The 22,402-nt window shown below is 41.2% G+C and overlaps 1 protein-coding gene and 2 long non-coding RNA genes across 4 annotated transcripts in view; 1 reads left to right on the top strand and 2 right to left on the bottom strand.

The window, feature by feature from the left end:
* LOC121697457 overlaps positions 1-22,402 on the bottom strand; it is a 43,711-nt gene that overhangs the window by 20,393 nt on the left and 916 nt on the right. The gene's annotated exons all lie outside the window — the stretch shown is intronic.
* Positions 1,096-2,125, bottom strand: LOC121697458. Its single transcript, XR_006026458.1, has 2 exons — positions 1,857-2,125; positions 1,096-1,800 (listed from the first exon to the last, which is right to left on the bottom strand). It is a non-coding gene; the product is annotated as an uncharacterized LOC121697458 (long non-coding RNA).
* Positions 21,035-22,187, top strand: LOC121697444. Of its 2 annotated transcripts, XM_042078975.1 has the most exons (3): positions 21,035-21,149; positions 21,192-21,788; positions 21,864-22,187. In XM_042078975.1, exons 2-3 carry the CDS (start codon positions 21,213-21,215, stop codon positions 22,182-22,184), a joined length of 897 nt encoding a protein of 298 aa, XP_041934909.1. In that variant the 5' UTR covers positions 21,035-21,149; positions 21,192-21,212; the 3' UTR covers positions 22,185-22,187. The 2 variants fall into 2 exon arrangements, with proteins under 2 accessions (XP_041934909.1, XP_041934910.1); XM_042078976.1 differs by lacking the exon at positions 21,035-21,149 and having other exon boundaries at positions 21,160-21,788.

Below are 22,402 nucleotides of genomic sequence, written 5' to 3' on the forward strand. Positions count from 1 at the left end.
GACCATATCCGTATCCGGTCGGCAAAACATCGGCAAAAAATACTTCCTTCTTCGAAAGGAATGACTTAAGTGCATTGTGTTGCTCAACTTTCAAAGAAAAGCACAAGTCCAACTCCTCCAAAGTTGACGCCAACGCCGATTCAAACAACCGCTCTTCGTTCGCCATAGCCACCTTCCTTGTTGTTCACCGTCGTAGGACTGTCATCATCTTGTTAAGCCCGCCTTAAGACTCTCTAACAAAAGAGAGCGCTGTCATTGGATGACGTCCACGGCGTCAGCCAATAGAAATTCCTATAGTTTGATACTAGACGTACAGGCTGAGCAAATTAATTTGCCGCCACTAGGGTGCGTCTAGATTTCTAGGCTAGTAATATATTGCTTTTTGCTGTAACGCGGTAATGCAAGGCATTACAAAAAAAAAGGGTAATATTTTACTCGGTACAAACTTCAGTAAAGCGCATTACAATGCATTTTAACCTGAAATTAAGTGGTGTTATGTTTTGATACATATTCGCAAACAACATTGCGAGAACAACAGAGGAGAAAAAAAAAAAAAAGATGTCGATGGACATAAACCCACACTCATTATTTTCAATTTGTCAGAGACAACTAGGATATGAAGAACAACAGTTAAGTGCACTTTGTGTGTGACAACGAAAGATCTCTCTATACCTCGCAAAATAGCACAATTAATTTAATGACACATCTAGAGCGGTGCCACGCTAATCTATTTGATTCTTGATAAAGCATAAATGCTCTTCTAGTGCATGTCAGCTTCGTGCTATGAACTTGAATTAAAGAGAATAAAGGGATAGAAATGTAAAAAAAGATAGGGACTTGGACTTAGGTCGCAAAAACAGTGACTTCAGACTTGACTTGCGACTCCACTCAAAAGACTTGACTCGGACTCGAGCTTCGAGACTCCTGAACAAGCCGTGTCTCATGCAATTATTGCTTTTTTTAATCTAAATTTATTTATGTATTTCCATTTTTTCATGCCTACTTTGGGAAATGTATAATGAGCAGCATGGGCATGGCCCCTTTGCCATTATAAAGTGCAACGTAACGCATGCTGTGGGATAATTTTTATATGTCTCTCATTAAATGTTTAGTATACCTTACATACATGTAGTGAAATCTAATTACCATCCTCTTACTCTGATCCTTGTGTCATCTGAAACCCCTATGTTGGAATGTTTTGACTTAGGAAAGCTAAGATAACCCCTCTGTCACCGAACTAGGGGTGACCCTCAGGATGAGGGGTGGTAAACATTTCTTATCTCTGTTAAAAAAACAGATGGTTAGGTGATCACTGGTGGATGACAACTTGTGATTTCCGTGGGTGTGTGTTAAGGGTATAAGAGTTGGCTTCACCCACAGATGTGTGGGTTTGTTACTTTGACATTTCATGTGGGTAACATGTATCCGGGGTCGTGAATAAAGCTGCAGTCTCACACCAGTTGTCTTGGATTAATTTTGACCACATTAATGGCGACGACGATGGGATTACCTATCTATGAGGCACAGTGAGGAGGACCAAAGGCGCAGGAACCCAACCATGTCGACTGGAGGGAGATCTCTTTGTGATCTTGGGAGAAGGCCTTCATCGGCAACAAACACTGCTCTGCGGCACCCAGCCTGGCCAGAGGGAATCCTCCTGTGTCTCGTATACGGTAATTACTGGATTTGGTGGTCACAGACAACGTGGTGGTGAGTCCCTGATTTTACACTTTTTAAGCTGGTAAAATAGGGAAGGCCTACCCATGAGAGGGGTAGTGGTTGTGTACACGGTTTTCCTACCTGTGATGGAGGTAGAGGGTTTTCCTGCCTGTGATGGAGGTAGAGGGTTTTCCTACCTGTGATGGAGGTAGAGGGTTTTCCTGCCTAAGGGTGAGGCGGAGGGTTTTCCTACCTATAATAGAGGTAGAGGGTTTTCCTACCTGGGATGGAGGTAGAGGGTTTTCCTGCCTAAGGCTGAGGCGGAAGAGTGCACTATTTCCTGCCAGTGATAGTGGTAGTGACCTTACTGCCTATGCGTAGGTAGTAATTTTGGTTATGTGCATTGGTAAAATAGGCCTGAGAACATTGGGTATCTGATAAGATTGTCATCACATTTGTTTGTTTTGCTCTGATTTTAGGCGTAAGGTAATTGGAAATAAAAACATCAAGGAGACACTGATATGAGGAGCAGGGTCATTCCACGTCAATTCAACCAGGGCCCACGCACTTAGGTCTCAAAAAATTCTGAAAAAATTACCAGGTGTACCTATGTTACCCAGGAGACACACTGTAAAATTACTCTTATGTAAGATCAATACTTTCCAAGATACAGCCAGTTTTACAGGGGGAGGGGGGTGTCGATTTTGTCAGCCTCTTTTTTTTGTCAAAGTTCACAAGCCCACAGCGCAAGAACTAAACCATGTAAGAAGCTCAAATTTTGCATGCTTGTACATAAATAGGAATAGTATGTAGCAAAATCGTCACGTTTGGTCTGGATAATCCTGCATGGTCATAGCTGTCCCTCAAAGTTGATACAAATTTAATTGGAGTTTTTGGCTGGGCTCTGTTTAAGCCTTCAGAAGACATATTTGTACTTTACATAGGCTCTTGATTTATTTTCCTTACTGAGATGCGTAGAAACACTCTCACAAAAAACAATGAACAGAAAATAAATTCCTTCAGGGTCTGAACAGCAGACCTTAGAAGTCTAAAAAATAATTTTGGTTCTCATTTTCAGAGCACCTAAACACCTTGTGGGAATATACAAAGATTTTTTAAAATATTTTTTTCTTTATTCTCCATGATCTTTTCTTTTTAAAAAAAAAAACAATTTGACTTGTCTTATGCAAATCTTTCTTTTTCACTTTCCACCCTGAACATGGGCAAAATGCACCATTGACATCAATATGTTTTGTATAGAGCTACCACAGGTTACTCTATACAACCACAGGTGGCAGTGTGGTGACTCTATATGACTCTTCATCCCCATCTGTTAATGGGGATATTCTTCTTTTTGAACGATACAGGAGCAGATAGTATGAAAGAAAAGAAGGATAGTGTAAGTTTATGACAATGAAAAGTGCATGGTACAGGAGTATTAGATCAGTTCATATTTGAGAGAGTTCCTTACCCATGGGTAGTTAAATGTAAGGAACATGTAGTAAAACAGCATTCCTCCTCAGCAGTGTTTGCTCCGAAAATTTACTGGACTGTGACTTATTGTGTAAATGATATCTTATAATTTCACTCAAACATAATGGGGTTGGTTTAAAGGGACCATTAGCAAACAGCTTAGTATAGTATTAACATCTCCAGTCTCAGTCCAGGAAGATAAGGAAACTCCAGAGTGCTTGCATTTTGTGATGAAATCTTTTCATGAGACCCCGGATCCAAAATACTTGGTACCAATTAGGACATACAGTTAAGATGAAATAGCTGGCGTAATTACAAGTAAAGCTACTCTGCAGATGTAGTAGACCTGTCACCTGGTCTGACATATTTGTTTGCAAACTCAATATTATTATCCCCATGTTGATTTTTATTTAGTTGAGGTGTGGTAAATGCCAAAGATTGGACACATGTCCAACACACCTTGGGTTATGTATTATCATCACAAAATACATAATTTTTTGTGTTTAGTGTTTTTGTTAAAGTCACCCCTGTGCAGAGACAGATCTTTGAGCAGCTTTCCTTCTCTGCACAACAGGAGGTGGTTGTGACTCAAGTTTGACTCTGAATGCAACGTGTTTGTCTCTGTAATTGATATAAAAATGCATAAGTTACAATTAGAGCGGATCCATATTTTAGTTTTGATTTGCGTTTATTTTCAAAGGATAAGGTATTTTGCCACATTTGCCACAAAGATACACAGAGTCAGGGGCCGTTTCAAACAAAGCTCTGGTATCTTGCCTCTGAAAATTCATTCTGCTGTTATCAAGCCTATTATCACCTATGTCGATACTCACTCCTGGCTGTCGGGCCCTAGATGCATCTCGCATCTCAGCAATAACTGCTTGTCCCAGACCCAAGACAAAGCAGCAAAAGTTTTGCTTCCTAGGAATGATTGGCTACTGCCGTGCTTGGATTCTAAATTAAACAGAGAGGCACAGCATACACATACATGTAAAAAACTTGACTGACAATGTGACTTGGACTGACAATTATGATAAGACCTTTACATATTTGAAATAGGCATTAGCCTCAGCTTCAGCTCTTGCCTACTATGACTTACTTGACTTGTTGACTATGATTTATTGGTGTGTGAAAAAGCAGGGTACATGTCTGGGGTGTTATGTCAACAGCATGGGGGTCAGCACAGACCAGAGGCTTATTTATCCAAGCAATTAGATGCAGCAGTGAGAGGAATGATGTGGCAGCAGCTGCAAGTGAAGTGTTATCTGTGCTGACTGTTGTTACATTCACTAACTGTACATGTCCCACATGAAGTACACTCACTGCTTCTAAAAGAAAAAAACTTCAAATCCTATATCTATATATCAGCATGTGTGGTATTAACCCTGTGGCTCTTTCATGATTGTGGTGAAGTTGTCTCTATGTACAACTAAACCTAGCTCTGACATTTCTAAAACCTTTGTCAAATCCTAATATTGTTTGTTAATGGCTAATCTATGCGTTTGGAGTCCGGCATGGGCGTAGATTTAGGGTGGGACGCTAAGGACTAGTCCTAATCAAAATTTTAAGATGACAAAATTGTCCCCACCAATATTTTAGCGAACTTACTTGTGCTGCTGATCATTCCGACAGCCAGCACAACAGTACAAGAAACGTCATTTGATTGGCTGAAAAACCGAGGGGGAGGGGAAAGGGTTATCTGCATGGAGTGGGCCAATGCACAGGCTACTTTGATCTGGCAGTCAAGCGAGTAAGTGTGTCAACGACAACGGTAAGTTACCAGGGCTGTCTGCCAATACGTACCCCATAAAAAGCCAAAGTAAAACATTTTGATATTCCCTTTGCCCTTCAGCATGTACATGTTTGCCCCTTTTTGTGGTTTGTAGATCAGCTATGCCACCCAAGAAGAAGAAAGGGGACAAAGCTTTTTCATTATGCAGAGTCTAAGTAGGCAAATTAGCCATACAAACTGGCAACTGGTGACCAGGCTTTCAAATTCGGATTTTACTGTGTAAAATAAAATTAGCTGTTAGGATTACCCAGGATATTGTCACAGCTAAACCTAGCTTCTGTAATCTTTCAACCAAAGTTAGGAGTCATGTTGAATATGGGTGTGCTGCACGGACAGTCGTATAGGCTATAGCACAGAATAGAAGTCACTGGGCTGCCAATCTTGCAGTGTATTTGTGAATGTAGCCTGCACAATGCAATGAAAGATAAACTAGGTGCATTTCCATAGAAATGAACATTGCGAGACACCAGATATTTCTTCTATGATCTCATCCCATAAAGTTTTTCTTTGACTTGTTCGTTTTTTTAACATTTATTTTATCTAATGACATAGCAAACATGATGAATTGAATCCACATATCCTTGCACTTGCGAAAACTATTTTTCACATAGCCTAAAACAATGAGGTCGCAAAAACAATGACTTCAGACTTGACTTCCGACTCCACTCAAAAGACTTCAGACTTGACTCGGACTCGAGCTTCGAGACTCCTGAACAAGCTGTATGCAATTATTGCTTTTTTTAATATAAATGTATTCATGTATTTCTATTTGATTTTATTGCTATACATACAGTATACTTTGGAAAACGTATAATGAGCGGCATGGCCCCTTTGCCATAATGTGCAACGTAACGCATGTGCGCACACTCACAGGTAGAAAATGCATTGACCATGGCGAAAAGAAGTCCTCCCGGAGTTGTGCCTTTTATCATTACTTCGGTTACAATAACTTCGTGCACAGAGGAAATACACAGAGGAAAAAGCGAACAGCTACATGCAAGGTGTGTGGCACCAGGATAAATTATGCCTATTCAACAACGTCTGTCTGATTTCATCAGGCATCTCCAAACGCACCCATATAGGTCAGTCACTTAGGCCTAGCATATCACAGGTGACAAGATAACCATCGCAAAGTGTTGTGCTAATGCTGGGAACAGGCAGGGATGGGCAAAAATACATCAGAATGTATTTCAAAATAAAATACCTAATAGGCCTACCCTCATTTTTGATGTATCAAAATAAAATACTGTATTTTTGTATTTAGAAAATACTCTTTTCAAGGAAGTATGGAAGCACTGCAAAAAAAAAAAATGCTTTTTTATCCCAAACATTGAGCCTATTAAAACTATATAGTAAAAAACAATACAATTTGGCCCGTCATGCCAAATAGTATACCGTATGCAAGTTCATGTAGTGTGATCAGAATTAAGAATAATTCAAGAATTTACATTTACATTTAGTCATCTAGCTGATGCTTATCAAAAACGACTGACAGAGCTTTCAATTGGGCAGCCGTGGCCTACTGGTTAGCGCTTCGGACTTGCTGTGAGTGTCGTTGAACACAGCTTTTCTCACATTAGCTGATTGCGATAAACATAAACCATTGTTGCCTAATTACCAATTATTCATTACACCTGTGTGTAGTATCTACATTTTTTTTAAATACACACCAATAAAGTATTTTGATACAAAATACAGAGCCATTTCCTTCAACCCAATAAAAAACAAATGACAAAATACTATTTTGTATTTGAAATACATATTACATGTTTCAGAAATACTACCCATCCCTGAAAACAGGCCGATTACATCTTTATAGTTGGCCATATGATGACGTACTTAGGTTAATACTGTATTTCACCAGTTAGGGCACCAAAATGGCCAGTAGCTGCACTGTGTAGCCTATCTTGACATGTCTTTAAGTTTTGGGTTACAATATACAGGTAGTGAGCTCTCTGTTGATTTTAATGAGTAGGCCTAAGCCTAAAGTTACAGCCTTTCTCTCACAATTGACCAGACTTAGACCTTTTGTCTGCTTTTAACAAAATTCTGGCTATGATTGTTCCTTGTATTGTATCATGAGCCATCACTGCCTAGCTCAGTCATTATGCTATACCACATCACCCTCCATTAGAAATGCATTGAGCATAATAAACTGCATTTAGAATACCAAATCCATATTTATAAATATTTTGGTAAAAGTAACTTAAAAGTAATACAATAGTAGTGTAATGCCTTACAATTCAGAGACAGCAACGAATTACTTTGAAATGACAGTAATAATACATAATACATTACGATTTTGTAACTTGCCCAACACTGGTCATAATTAGGTGCTGAGGCAGGTGGTTGCCCAGGGCGTCATACAAGCGACAACTACCACGGTTTAGAGCAGTGTTTCTCAAAGTGTGGTCCGCAAGCTATCCCAAGTGGTCCGCGAGCAGACGTGGTAAAATATAATATAGATGAGTTGTTTGCAATATTGAACCAACTTATGTAAATCCAAACAGTTCTGCAACACTGTCTATGTAAGATATGGCAGTTTAAATCATATGAATCCTCTGACACAATAAGCAAAGTGCAAAGTCAATAAGCAAGGTGGTTCAGTGAGTATTGTGTAGGCTAATATACTGTTGAAGTAGGTCTAATCTTTTTTTTTTTTTTTAGCTAGGTGGTCCGTGCGTTTCTTTTTTATTGGTGAAGTGGTCCTTCGTCTGAAAAAGTTTGAGAAACACCGATTTAGAGGTACTGCTACTGCTAAAATGTATTTGTAGGGACAGAAAATAGAGACATGTCAAATATGTGTTAGGCCTATGAGGAACTGAAGCTGTAAACCTACATACTGATTCGATGGGCCTTATTCGTCAACAGTCTCTTAAATTGATGCCCCCTTCACTGCTTGGACCCCAAAATTGCACTCCCTTCCCTACCCTGTCCCTGACATTTTGGCTGTTTTGTGCATGTGTGTGTGTGTGTGTGTGCGGGTGTGTGTGTGTTTCTGTGTGTGCATGTGAATATTGGTGGTTCATATGCACAAGTGGCAACATGTGCATGTAAACCACCAATAATTGCCATATTTTACTCTAAGCTCTCTTGTGGAAAGTATGATTCATGTGTAGAATGGGCACACAAGCACAAGTTGTAGGAGTGTGTGTATGGAGACGTCTTTCATCTCCTGGATGAAAATACTCTTTCCCATTAATTTCCTATGGCGGTCATTTTTTACCATAAACAACAAAAGTGTGACCAAGTTGAATAAATCACTCAACATTCAAAGAAAGTAGTCACAACAAATTGTATGTGTTCCAATGCCTTTTGTGAAGGACCTCCCGACTCTCCCATATAATTTTATCATGCGAAATTAACCAGAAAAAATCAGGGACATTTCCTTGATTTATTTTGAATATGTGATACATTTGAATATGTGAGATATTTTACACAATTGTTTGTATACATGAATAATTTAAGTACATTTCCATGATTTGTTAAAGTCTATATTCTTAAAAATAATAGAGTTATATTTTTCCCTAATATTTTCACATGGAATAAGTTGCCTCATTTTTTTCATACATTTCTACTGTATCATCTTTTACAGTGAGGTTCATACTAGAAAGTGTTACCAAAAAGGGATTTCTTTGGAACCTTGTAAGCACTGTATATTAACATAAACACAAATGATAAGTCTTTCCAATGAGAAAATTAGCAAGAAGCTGAAGATAATTTACAACATGAACCACATCGTCCAAAGAACAGTACAAAGCAAACAGATGGCTCTGATTACTTAAAGAAGCACTATGCAACAACTTTAGCAAAAATGACCTTAATTATGCAGGTTGAGAGTCATTCTGATGGTTCTACAACACTTTCTGGTTTCGTCATGGGTGCTTCGTCTCCCCCTATCGCTTTTCCGCGGAAAAAAACGAATATGCAACTTTCTGTTCCCGGTCCGAGGAAATCCGGATGTGACTCAGCGGAAGTATCCAATCGCGCCTCAAAAATGTAGTCGGATTGTAGTTTCAAAGAAGACTGCAAAACGGACGCCAACTTGGCTTTGTTGCTGTTGAAATTGTAAGTAGCCTACCCTTGGGTGAACTTTGTTTTTGTAATGTGGTTTGATAGTCTCTTGATCAATGTGTTTGCTCGACCGTTTTATTGTGAGCCCTGTATGTGTTTAGCTTGGTTTCTTGATGGCTAGCTCGCTAGCTAGTGTGGGTTTAGTGTAGCAGTCACTTGCTACCGAAGCTGCAGGGGGAGCTGTGTCGTGAAAAATGTGAGCCCAAATCCGGCGAAAACCCAGAAACAGCAAAGGAATAACCAGACCTGCATAGGGCTTCTTCAACAAACCATGATGGTAACGTGGGTCAGTCAGGTATTTCATGAGCCACATCCTGTGAGAAAGACAGCGTCAACTCCCACTTAGCAAAATATGTTTGGCCACCTCTGGGCCACCCCCTTGGCCCACTTCTGGCTTTGTCCCCGCCCAAGAATGGCCCACTCACTGAAAACAGACAACAACAATTTGCTCTGGCCCAGGTGTGGCCCACAAACAGTAAAATTATTATTATTGTTTCTCTGGCTGAGTGTCGGCTGGTTCCCTAGGCCTGTACAGGCCCACACACTATAAAACTGATCTGACTGAGTGTTGGCTGAGTGTCAGCTGAGTGTTGGCTGAGTGTCGACTGGGCCCTCCTGCCCCATGTGGCCCATTAACTATATTGAAAAGAACAAGTAATTAAAAGCAAATAAAACAAACATAAAACTAACATTTAAAAATTATACAAGCTTAAGAAAGTTACTTTTATTAACAATATATACAGTAAGTGAAAAAATTAAGAGACCACTGCGCATTTTTCTGATGTCATCCGACGGTTGCTGAGTGACATTCGAATGAGTTGACGGTCATATTCAAAACTAGACTGCATTTCCGAGGAACTGCGAAAGTGTGCTTGCTCTGGTGCAGTCACTAACGTGAGCAGACAGTGGAATATGCTACGCTGAACCTGGCATGATCAAAGAATTCTAACAGTGGCTAATTTTTCAAAATCGGGCATACAGGTCAAAGGTTACGTGCATTAACATACATCCGAAATGCCAAAACACATTTTTGCTAGTTGCAGCGACCCCTAGGTCAAAGGGCACCAAATTATATGTGTGGCCTCACAATGGAGTCCCGAGTCCCTGTAACAAGTTTTGTTTTGAGAAATGAAAGCGTTGCTTAGATATGAGCTAAGTTCCTGTAACTCTAGCCCACCTAGTGGTCGAATGTCACCAAATTTACTGTGTGTCCTCAGGATGGGTTCCCAAGTCCATGTACCAAGTTTGGTTTCTATATGTGAAAGTGTTGCTGAGATATGAGCCTACTTCGTGTGATTATAACGCCTCCTAGTGGTCAAAATACGCCACATTTATTGTGCGTACTCAGGATGGGGTCCCGAGTCTATGCACCAAGTTTGGTATCGATATGTGAAAGCATTCCTGAGATATGACCTACTTTCTGTTTTGCGGCTACGGATTTCGTTTGGCTGTAACGGCTGTGACTGGTGAACGCTTTTAAATTTCAAAAAGTCCTTCTGATAAGTTTTGTCAGGCTACAGAGGAATTGACCAATGGCAGCAGTTAACGTTTCCCTGTGGTTTATTTACCAAATATGAAACATGACAGAGGCATTAAAATGCTACTTGTTTTTCAGTATACTGTTTCACTGATTTATTTTAAAAATATGAGCTATGACTGAAGTTGGGTGTGAATGTTCAGTGTTTCCCACTGAATTGGATTCAATTTGTGGCGGTGGCTGACTTGGACAACGGGGGTGGTGGTGGTGGGGGGGGGGGGGTCTAATTGAGTGCCTGTCACTTTAAGGCGTTTGTTAGGGAACCCTTGCAATTTTTACACAGTTAAATTTAACGTTCATACTTCCCCTTGAGACAAACAGTTCTGAATCTTGGAAAAATGTTCCATTTACATCGGGACATTTAGTGTCAGAGTCAATAAAATTAATAGAGCATGCATGAGTAACCTAGTCGAATGAAAGTGATTGAATTATTTTTAAATTATTTAAATAGTACAACATAGAACATTATTGTGTGGCGGCTGGTTTTGATTTACCATAAAGTACAGGGGCCTTCAACCTTTTTCAGCTCAAAGGACCCATAAGTGAATATATTTCACTTAACTCATCAATGTAGCTGGATACTCATAAATGCATCTATAATAGCCACAATAGGATGTGTGTGGTTTGAAATGAGAATAAACAAGAAATAATATTTCCATTAATTGCCCATTATAAATTATATAACAATGCACCTTACTAGCATTAATACTTGTGTGAAGCTCACATTTCTTTACCATAATAGAGTACAGAGGCCTTCAACCTTTTTCAGCTAAAGGGACCCTTGGCTGAGGCCATAAGGCCAAAATGTTACCAGCATTCGTGAACATGAAAATGTATTCACAAATCCATTCAATGATTTGGATTAGCTTAAAAATGTAATGTCTTCACCCAAACTACACTGTACTACAACCAAAGTTCATAAATATCGGCCCTGTAGCTTTCCATGTTGTTGTATCATAAAATGAACAAACAAACCATAACCTACATGTATGTAACCTATGTACACTAGTCTAATCTCATTGACGCATAACATGTGGCATGGCTTCATTCATTAGGCTACCACACGTAAATCATGGCAATAAGAATAGCAGGTTACACGTTCAATATGCTGTGGGCAGTGTAGTTCAATTTGAGGGGGCGTCATATCAATGGCATTGCTTATGATTAAAACGCAGTCAATAAAACAAAACAAACAAACAAAAATAAAAGAAATAAATACATTAGGCAGGCAAGTGCCAGTTTATTGCTGTCTTTGAAAAGTTTTTGTTTGGACGAAAGTAGCGCACCAATCTAAGTTTTTCTTAAAGTTGTTTTGTGCTCAGGTTCACCGTTGGTCAAATCACTTATATTGGTTTATAGCCAACTATGTGTCAGTCATTTCCATTACAAATAGGCCTAATACAATTTTAGATATTTAATCCCTAAAATGTATCACATGAGGATAAAAATCACTCGTATTACTCGCACATCCTTATCTTTTCGTGTGATTTTGACCACTGGACTAGCCTCCTGCTTTCAGCAAAACACACCTGAAGGAATTGCTACAGTGGGCCATGAAGATGCTTGCTAGCTTCGGATACAATCTATTCTAGCCACGGGTAACGTGAAACGATAAGCTGCATAGTTTTCTAATGCATGGTGGACTGCTACAGCATGACGGTCAATCTTGTAACGGATTTTATGACAAAGAGGCCTAATTGGAGATATTTGCATGATGCATGCACTTGTTATGACTGGTAACAACGCCTATTATAGACTATTAATAAACGCCTATTCAAATGGTCAAAACAATGCTCCAAGTGAGGGGACATCCTTCTCCCAAGTCCAATGCCCACTAACACCAGGAGACTTCTAATGACATTAATATGCATAGAAACATACTAAATAAACAATGATATCAATATTCACCGCTATACTGACAATCATACTGGGTATCAAATACATAGTGGAAACTAAGGATAAAAGTTCGTTGTCAGACATAGCTTCCAAGGCTAAAAACAAAGTAGGCTAAACGTACGCCTCTGCTAACATTCAATCCCTTAAGCTTACCTCTTTGGCAGGAACATTAAACTCTTCATTGAAGTACAACTGGTAGGCCTACGTAATTAACAGGTTCACGGCTAACTTACATTGTTCATCAATGCACACCTTCACAAAATGTATTCCCATCGTAGGCTACTGATATTGCGGTCATGAACATCCACGATGCAAACTCATTACTCGAGAAATAAAACAATGTACCTTCTTACGTTGGTCCTCTGTGAATTGTAATACAACAGTGCCAACAGGTAAACATCTTTTTTCACTACTGCTGCCTACCCAGAATGCATTGCAAGTCTTTAAACACCACAAAACAACAGAATTATACATAATCTTACATCAATATATTAATTTGCATACTTTTGTACATGTAAAAATTAGAATTATACTCGACCCATCAACTTTTGTACTTGTAAAATTTAGAATAATACTGTCATATCATGACAATTAAGCAAATTAGATTTGAACACCATTCAAATTGAGGAGCGTGATAAGGCTGAGATGATACTGTGTATATTAGACCTTTATGGGATTAATGGTGACACAGTTCAACTAGGCTTGCAAGTGTAAAACCATAGGGAAATGTGTTGGTCAATTGGCTTAATATTTAATGTAATTAATTTTTTTACAGATCTTGTGCATCCTCACATTGGAGTCCCGAGTTCATGTACAAAGTTTGGTTTCAATACGTGACTGTGTTCCTGCGATAATACCTAACTTCCTGTTTTGCGGCTATGCCGCCGATTTCGTTTGGCTGTGACGGGCAAAGGCTTCCGAAAATCAAAAATCCTTTCTGTAACTTTTGTGAGGCTTGGTCCAAGGATCATGTACGTCAAGTTTCGTGAAGTTCGGACCAAATTTGTGACCTGTGAAACTTTAGTTTTGCTTTCTATTCAATCCAATAATGGCGGAAGAATGACATGGGTCAGTGACGTCATTTTCAATTTCCACACTACACCGGTTTCGGCCGGACGTTCCAGAGTTGGATCGGTGGCAATATCTCAAAAGGTCTAGGAGCAGGAGCTGGCCAAAAATCGAGCTTACAGGAATAAGAAAACTTAAGAAGAACAATAAGTGTGCTGCTTTCAGCAAGCACACTTAATTAAGACACCACCACAATTTAAATACCGTCAACTCATTCGAATGTCACTCACCAACTGTAGGGTGACATCAGAAAAATGTGCAGTGGTCTCTTCATTTTTTCCAGAGCTGTATAAGCCTACTCTTGAATTAAGTGCACCTGAAAGTGAGGAAGTGGATGTAACAGATGTTGAACAATGTGCTGGATTACTTGGCCAGATTGCTCTGGACTCAGAAATACTTGATTATAATTGAATAGGAATACAGAATGGATATGGATTTATAACTGCATACGGTGACCTCGTAATAAACCGTGAGATGTTTGAATCAACATGAGAACGAGGTTGAAGTGTGAGATTGCATGAATGTGTGATGAATGAAATATATCAACGCGAGTATTACTTTAATAACTTTGTAATGCTTAGGGAATTATGTATGCAAGGAACTGTATGTCTTAAAACACTGTGAAATATGTAAAGTGCCTAAACTGTTTTAAATGATTGTATCCAGATTACATTGTGCGATAACGAGTCAATGCAATACATTCGTTTGTAACCTGTTAAATTGCAACTGATCTCTCCTGATGACTGTAAAAGTGTACATTGTTAAATGTAATGTCAAAGTGTCATGATTGCTGTCAAATGTAAACTGTTTGTGTAACTGCTATCTGTAAACCGCCAGTAGGCCTACCGAATGTAATGTCAGCATGTAATGTGTGCCGGATTGAGCAGTGGACCGAAAGTCCGCCGCACCTGTTGCAGATATCGCACCTGCTGTTCCGACTGCGAGTGACTGCTGAATGACAACGTCGGCCGACCTTTTTCTCCATTTGTGGATTTACTATTTTCATTGTTTTTTCTTCATTTCTATTTTTTCATTGTTTGTTTCATTCCTGGATGTAGCCTACCCAGTTCGTCTACTACAACATTGTAACTCACAATTGGATATCGCGCCGCATTTTGTTAACAGCTCTAAAGTGCTGAAAAGTAAAGAGTTCATTGAACTTTGCCATCCAACTCTCCAATCAGTCATTTTTGTCTCTTTTTGGGTCTTATACAATTTCTAAACAGGAGGGTGGTTCTCTATCTGTCTTTTCTAAGGCTTGGGTTGGACTTTATACTGCAGGACGGTAATAAAGTCCATTCTTTAAAAACCTAAGCAAGAAGTAGCCTATATAACCTCTAGGGCCAAACATCCCTGCGCGTAAGCCAACTGTCTGAGACCTGGGCGCATCAAAATGACTTCTAAAAACTAATAACATCATAATAAATTCCCTGCGGGAGCCTGATCAACTTCCAAGGGGGATATATAAAAATAGGAGTAATAGGTTATATGCACCGGAGAGGGCAGACGCGCAGCTTTGCTCAACAGTAGGTCTCTGCTACCTGCAATAACCTCTAGAGAGTATCGTTTAAACCAGCGGTCCCCAACCACCGGGCCTACGACAAGAGTTTAAAAAAAAAATGCATGCAAACTAAATAAACTCAATTTAATTCGCAATAATGTCACATTCGCAATAATACCCACTGACGATGGTGAGCCAGATACCTCAAAGAAAAAGAAGGGGTCATTCAATACGAAATATGACGAGTCATATTTAAAATATGGTTTCGCAGAGACCGGTGACTCGCATGCACCAAGTCCTTTATGTGTGGTATTTGGCGATAAGTTGTCAAACGAAGCAATGAAACCATCAAAGCTAATTCGACATCTAGAGTCCAAGCATCCTACACTTAAAGACAAACCCCTTGAGTTCTTTGAGCGTAAGAAACGCGAGCAAGAAGGACAAAAAACTAGTGCGTAAAGCAACCACATCGGTGAACGTGGCTGCGCTAAAAGCCCCCTTGCTAGTCGGATTGCTAAATCTAAGAAGCCCTTTACTATTGGGGAAGAGTTAATTCTGCCTGCTGGTAAAGGCATGTGCAATGAACTCCTTGGGGAGGCTGCAGCTAAAAAAATAGCTCAGGTACCGCTTTCTGCAAGCACTGTCCATAGGCGAATTGATGATATGTCAGAGGATCTATGCGAAGGTGGGTTTTCGGCAATGACTGCAACTAAGACCAAATTGCGCAATCGACTGGACATTTCAAACACACTGAGGGTGTCACTGTCTTCCATCACCCCCAGATGGAACCTTCTTGTTGCAGGGAAACAAGCACAGGGCTCCCACTGATTATATTCGTAATGCACGTTTAGTTCCCATGTTTTGTTAACATATTTCCATATTTTGTTAAGCATGTTCACACATGATAGATGTAGCTTCAAGTTGTTCAATTTTCATAGTTCATATTGTTCAATTTTCACTTCTTCAAGTTCACGTTTTTCACATTTTTAAGAGTTCGTTACCTTCACTGTTCATACATAATCATGTCATGTCACAACTAACGAGTCATCTTACTCACGTGCGGTCCTGCCGCTGTGCGCGAGCCCCACCCAGCCCCTGAGGCAGTGCTTGGCTGCACCCGCACCTCACCTCTTGTTACCTGTGGAGATTTGCATGTGACAGGTGCCCATTCGATTCAGTAAAGGTGCAGTCAGGGATTTTATGCGATTTCAAGCCCATAACACTTTTTTGTCACATTCAGCAGTCATCTCCCACCCACAGTCTGGACTGTGGCCTTGCTTACTACTTGACCAATGGCTGTAACCATATTACTTCAAACCTATCCTTGCACTGCTATAGTTTTTATATTACCATGTCTACATTATTCTCATATATTTCCATATTTATTTAATGCTGGTCTCTAGACTTTATCCTTGCACTGTTGGAATTATTGCACCATCACCATGATACACACTCTAATAGGTCATCTTACCATGCATACTGAATCACAGGGTCAGTGCCTGCACTATTACTGCAAGCGCCTCATGCTTACACATCCTTATCCATCTTTGATTTAATATATTCTACTGTCTATATTGTTCAGTGGATTTGTTATTTTTGTATCATACTTTTTATGCTGTAAGTGTACAGTATGTGTGTGATGTCTGCCTGGGGGTCAATAAAGTATCTATCTATCTATCTATCTATCTATCTACAGTATACATGTAAACTCTTTTGCAAGAACCATTTTCACAGTCGCCACAAAATCCAGGATACATGGGTGTCTACCAAGTAGGAAATTTTGGAGTGTCTTGATGGAATTGGCACACACTATAAGATCAGGCCGTATGGGGAAGAGGGCCGAGCCCCCTTAAGACCATGCATTGCTCCGAGCTTAAACCTGTTCCCACAGGTCAAGATCCATCCAGCCCACTAGCACTGGCTGCTCCACAGCCTCATGGGGGTATCGGGAGGGAGCCAGGCCTCGGTAACCCTGCAGTTGGAGACCTGTTGATGGTAGCCATAGTCCACACCAGGACTAGTGCTTAGCATCACAGTGACAAAGATGGTGTTAACTTTAGCCTTGACCAACTGTCCCAGGCTCATTTGGAGGGCGTACCAGATGTCCAACCCCCCACAAACAGCGCCACTTTGGAAGAACCAGAGCTGGCCCCAGGTATATAGACAGGTCATCTACTGGAAAGATTAGGCCTATGTTTTGGTCAAAGTTTTCTCCATGGATTCCTGGTCAGAACCCCCTTTGGAATAGATTAAAACTTGGGGCATGTTGAATTTTGTCCAAAAATCCAATATGGCCACCGTATTAGAAAATGGCACATTTTTACACACTTTTTGCTATGCTATGGGGACATTTCTGGTCAAAACAGTGTCATTTTAGCAAAAAACTGTTCTTTTCTATGAAATACATAAAAAAAAAATGTTACTATATTATATGACTATATTAATAATAGTAATACTTAGAGCTGCTGAGAGAAAATGACGTAAATCCAGAGATGGAAATGATCTTAGTAACTACCAGTCTTTGCTATCATCTTTTTCATTCACTGTTACACTTACAAAAAAGACATTCTATCAGAGCAAGATTGAGAGCGCAACTGACAGTAGAAAACTTGTTCAACTTTCAAGTCTCTTCTCAAACCTCCACCATTGCCATCAGCTACTTCACTGTCAGCAGATGACTTTGCAACATTTTCAAAGAAAGCCCAGCAGCGCCTCTACTTCTTGCGCAAATTGAAGAAGGCAAGTGCCACGCCTCCTGTCATGACTACATTCTACAGAGGGACCATCGAGAGCATCGTCTCCAGCAGCATCACAGTGTGGGGCGGAAGCTGCACAGATCAGAACAGGAAGACCCTCCAGCGCACTGTTAACACCGCTAAGAGGATCATTGGAGCACCACTCCCCTCCCTGCAGGACATTTACACCACCCACCTCACCCGCAAAGCACTATTGATTGTCAAGGATACAACCCACCCTGCACACGAACTGTTCAGCCTCCTGCCCTCTGGAAAGCGGTACAGGAGCCTCCGCTCCCGCACCACCAGACTGGCAAGTAGCTTCATCCACCAAGCAATCAGGATGCTGAACACTCTACCCACTCTCCCATCACTGACAGCCCCCCCCACCCACCAGCCAACCAGGAACCTAGGAAACTAGGATCCTGTCTACCAAACCCCCCCCCCCCCCCCCCCCAACAACGCCATGTGGAACTGCACTGTGACTGCGCAGCCAAACGTGTTGCTGCTTCACATCAAGCCTGATATACTTGAAATTACTGCATACTGCATATCAATGTAAATATACAGGTCACACAAGCACAAGTTTAAACTTCATGTAACTGTTAAGACTATATAAATATACAACACAACTACCTCTATTTTTTTTATATATATGTCCTATATTTCTATTTTGATACATACATGTTCTATATTTCAGTCTTGCACTTTAATTTAATTTTTATTGTCTATGGCTATGTCTATAGTATGTCTATGTCTGTATTTAAAGCATGTCTATGTCTGCATGGGAAAGTAAGAAACGAAATTTCAATTCTTTGTATGACCAGTGCATGTAAAGAAATTGACAATAAAAGCCGACTTGACTTAACCCTCCTGTTGTATTCATTTTATGTTTACTAGTTTTGTGTTCCCGGTCAAAAATGACCGCTGCATTATAACTTGTTATAAATCCATATGTAGAAATCTGGGGTATTTCTGTATGTATTCTGATGTGTTCATCTGTGTTACTTTTGTGTTACTTTTGTGTGTAGTAGAGACGTGGAGAGGTACATGCCATTGTTTCACTCCCTAGTTCTAATCCTTAGGCGCCTGTGTGGCTGCACATAGGATTTACCATCAACAGGTCAGACTGCCATGTTCATGGCCGTAGTGATAGCATGGGCAGAATGAGATATCACCTTGTTATTCTGTTTTCAGGGCTAGTACTTTTCCTATTATTTTTGAGCTATGGCTGGTACCTTCCACGTTGGCATGATTTACGTTGATATGATTTTAGTATAACAGGCTTTGTCTCAGGCTTGGACTTCGAGACGGATCGAGGAAGCGACTAGGGGAGCATCTTATGCCAAGACGCTCAACAGCAGCCCGCTTCTACTAACTACCACACCTGTTAGACTCTGTGCAGTTTTACTGTTTGAGACTTAGCCTGTGCTCGGTTAGTGAGTGTTGTACCATCTACAATAAATTCTTTTAATCACCGATCCTGATCCAGCCGTCAAGCTTTATTGATCATCTTCAGTACAGACATCAGAACTAAAACACAACGCAAAACGATCGTGAATCCAACATTTGGTTTCCGTGACCCGAACGCAAGAGGAGGGGGAAGACGAGAACATCCATTCGGCGAGGTCAGACTGAGTCTTCGGGTTCAAACAGACGTCGAGGGCAGATTTTGAAACTTCACATCTGTAAGAAGAGTCTACTTTGGGGCCCCGGGCTGACGTGACCAACCCCAGCTGGAAGCCTACCAAGAGGGAGGACGCTGTGCGCGTGTGCACCCGCCGCAGTGAAGAAACTCTGACCAGGTGAAAGCAAAGAATTTTTTCTCCTCTGTGCGTGAAAAGAACCAAGAGTAAAGTTAAAAAAAATAAACATAATTTAGGGAGTAAATTAGAATTTTTTGATTTGAAGCTGCACATTAATGAGAGTATTGAAGTTTGTGTCATTAAGTGTTTTGACAAGTAACGTACCTATATCAATGATTGATGAGCTCTAGATGTCATTGGATATAAGAAGTTTTCTGAAAAAAGTAAACGGTTAAAGTGTACACATATTTTGGGTAATTGGAATAGATTTGTGAACGAATTAAAAGAAGTAATCGATTAACTACGGACAAGCTTGGGGGATTAAAGCTTTTCTTTTTCTGTACTGCCATTACATGCTGAGCTGTGTGGGTTTTGTGATAAAAGCTGTGTGGGTTTTGTGATAAATGCTGTGCGGGTGCCGAAGAGAAAATAGAAGGAGTTACTGTTGCTACAGTCATTATTGTTGCTGAAGTGAACTGTGTGGTTGTTTCTCAAGGTCTTTGTTTAGTTTAATGGCCTAGGACTAAACTTAGCGTTACAGTGATACGGAGAGGAGACAAAATCACCAGAGGGGGGTGTTTTGGTTGTGCAGTAGGTGAAAAGTGGAATAGGGTTTCCAACCTATGTTTTTGTTGACTTGGTCAACTGTGAATTTAACGAGAGATCGTTAAAGGTGTGAGTGAGACGTTAATTTTTTGTCGTTGTCCAGCCGTTTTTGGGGAGAAAGGAAATAGTCTGAGTTAAGTGGAACTGACACTGGTGAAAGTTATTGTTGTGGCTTCATGCTGTGAGTAAAATAATTTACCAGGTGCCAGGTTCCGGAGCGAGAGAGATAAGGAGAGAGTGTTTTCTTTTCCCTGGCGGGAGCAGCGAGCGTGTGTGTGTGAGTGTGTGGAAAAAAAAAAAGGAGAAGGACAGAAAGAGAGAGAGGTTTCTTTTCTCTGGCCAAAGCAGAATCGCAAAAGTTGGCACTAAAACATCACACACTACTGACAAATTTAAGCAAAAAGTTTAAATAAAGGACCTCGTCCTTGTACGAACACATAGTCTAATTCGTATGGCTTCGGGCCCCAATAATAATTTGGAACAAGACATTGTGCAAGAGAGTAAGAAATCAGAGATGGTTCGCGGGCGCAGTAAGCAAAAAGAAGATAAGCAAGCAGCTGACCATGATGAGGAGGAAGTGAAGCCTCAGCAGGAGGAGACATTCGCTGAAATACAAGATTATGTGTCAGATTGGATGGCGAAGAAATTTCAATTGGGCAAATTTGAGGAAAAATTGAGAAAAGATTTTGAAATTGATCCTGCATCTATTGTCCAGGGGCGCTGGCCACCTAAGAAGGTTCGTGAGGTGTATTTGAGTTGGAAAAAGCACAACAGACATCGTGAGCCCTATGCCTTTTTGTTAATGAGCCAGCTAAGGCGATCCTTTATGGGGGCTATGCGGGCATCCTGTTCGCAGGAGGTGGATGCCGAAAAACACCGTACTACATGTCTGGCAGAAGAATTGAAATCTCAGGCAGGGAAAGCTGGCAAGAGGTTGCAGACGGCCGCAATTGTGGAAGAGTCATTGAGAAGGAAGATACAAGAATTGGAGACAGAAATTCGAGACATGACTTGGAGAAGTGAGATGGAGAAACGTGACTTAGAGGAACAGTTGGCAGAAGCAGACATGTTGCTAGAACACACTGGAATGAGGCGAAGAGGAGCAGTCCCAGCGCGCCACTCTGAGGGGAGGAGCCAACTCCTCCCACTACCACCGCCCCATCATGGGGGAGGGGGGCGTGGAGGGCAGCACAGCAACCGCCTCTATCCGACACTGCACGGCTTGGACCCAGCAGCGCCACCTGCCATGGTGGAGGCTTCTGGAAGTGCAGTGGACATCTCTGACACTATTGAGCTGGGAGGCAGTTTCATCGCACACTATCCGGCTATTGAAGGTCTGTTTGAGCCAATGAACAGCACCCCACCTGGCGGGTACCAACAGCCGACAGGGAGAGGCCCCTGCTTCCAACAATCTACAGCTGATGCTCAAGCCAGCATGGGCCTAGCAACAGGCCCTGGCCTCTACGCTTCATATGTGACCCACTACCAACAACCTGCTCAACCCCAGCAGGGCCATTACCAGCCACTGGCCACTGCTACAGCACCCACTCCAACACCATCCATGCTGTTACCAGTGCCACCTGCAACCAATCCCCAATACCTGCCACCCGAACAAGCCAACCAAGCACCAGCGAATGATGACGCAACTGCTGTCCCCGTGACTGACGCCCCATCCACATCTGATGCAAGCCAGGGAGCGGCTGCTCCCGTAAATAAGCCCAAGACCAAGAGGCGCAGACCACCAGCAGAGGGATGGGATGTCTGGGATGAATCAGCTGATGAGGCCCTCATATGCCCAGTACGCACAGTAGCCAACGCTGATGGTGTGTCTGTGTTCTACCAACCAGCAAAGGGCGACGAAATCCAGAAGTGGTCCGCCGCCATACAACACCCTCGGGATGCCGGACGGCATACCTGGACGAAGATAAAAGAACTCAAGGAGATGAGAGACCTGCACCCTTTTGACGCATTGAAGATCCTACATCGTTACGTTACTGCCTTGCTTGAAGGCAACTACCAAAAGACCTGGCAGTCGTAAAAGTGAAAGCACACACAAGGCAAGACACCCTTGAGGCAAGAGGCGATGCATTGGCGGATGCGGCGTCAAGAACAGCCGCAAGAAAAAGAGAGGGAGGGGATAACGAAACGACACATCTAATGTTGTGATAGACCTTTGTATCAACTTGTGTTCTATTGACCAGTTTTAAACTTCCATTTGCTATTTATGGCTTGCAGGCCTCACTGACCTGAGCTCAT

Source organism: Alosa sapidissima, chromosome 22 (assembly GCF_018492685.1).
Source record: "Alosa sapidissima isolate fAloSap1 chromosome 22, fAloSap1.pri, whole genome shotgun sequence".
NCBI classification, from domain to species: domain Eukaryota; kingdom Metazoa; phylum Chordata; class Actinopteri; order Clupeiformes; family Clupeidae; genus Alosa; species Alosa sapidissima.

Excerpts from the sequence above, each read along its gene's own strand:
- LOC121697444 (XM_042078976.1), top strand. The coding sequence starts at position 21,171 with ATGGAGAAACGTGACTTAGAGGAACAGTTGGCAGAAGCAGACATGTTG. Across the intron at positions 21,789-21,863 it reads AAGCACCAGCGAATGATGAC|CCCAAGACCAAGAGGCGCAG; the intron begins GCAACTGCTGTC and ends CCCGTAAATAAG.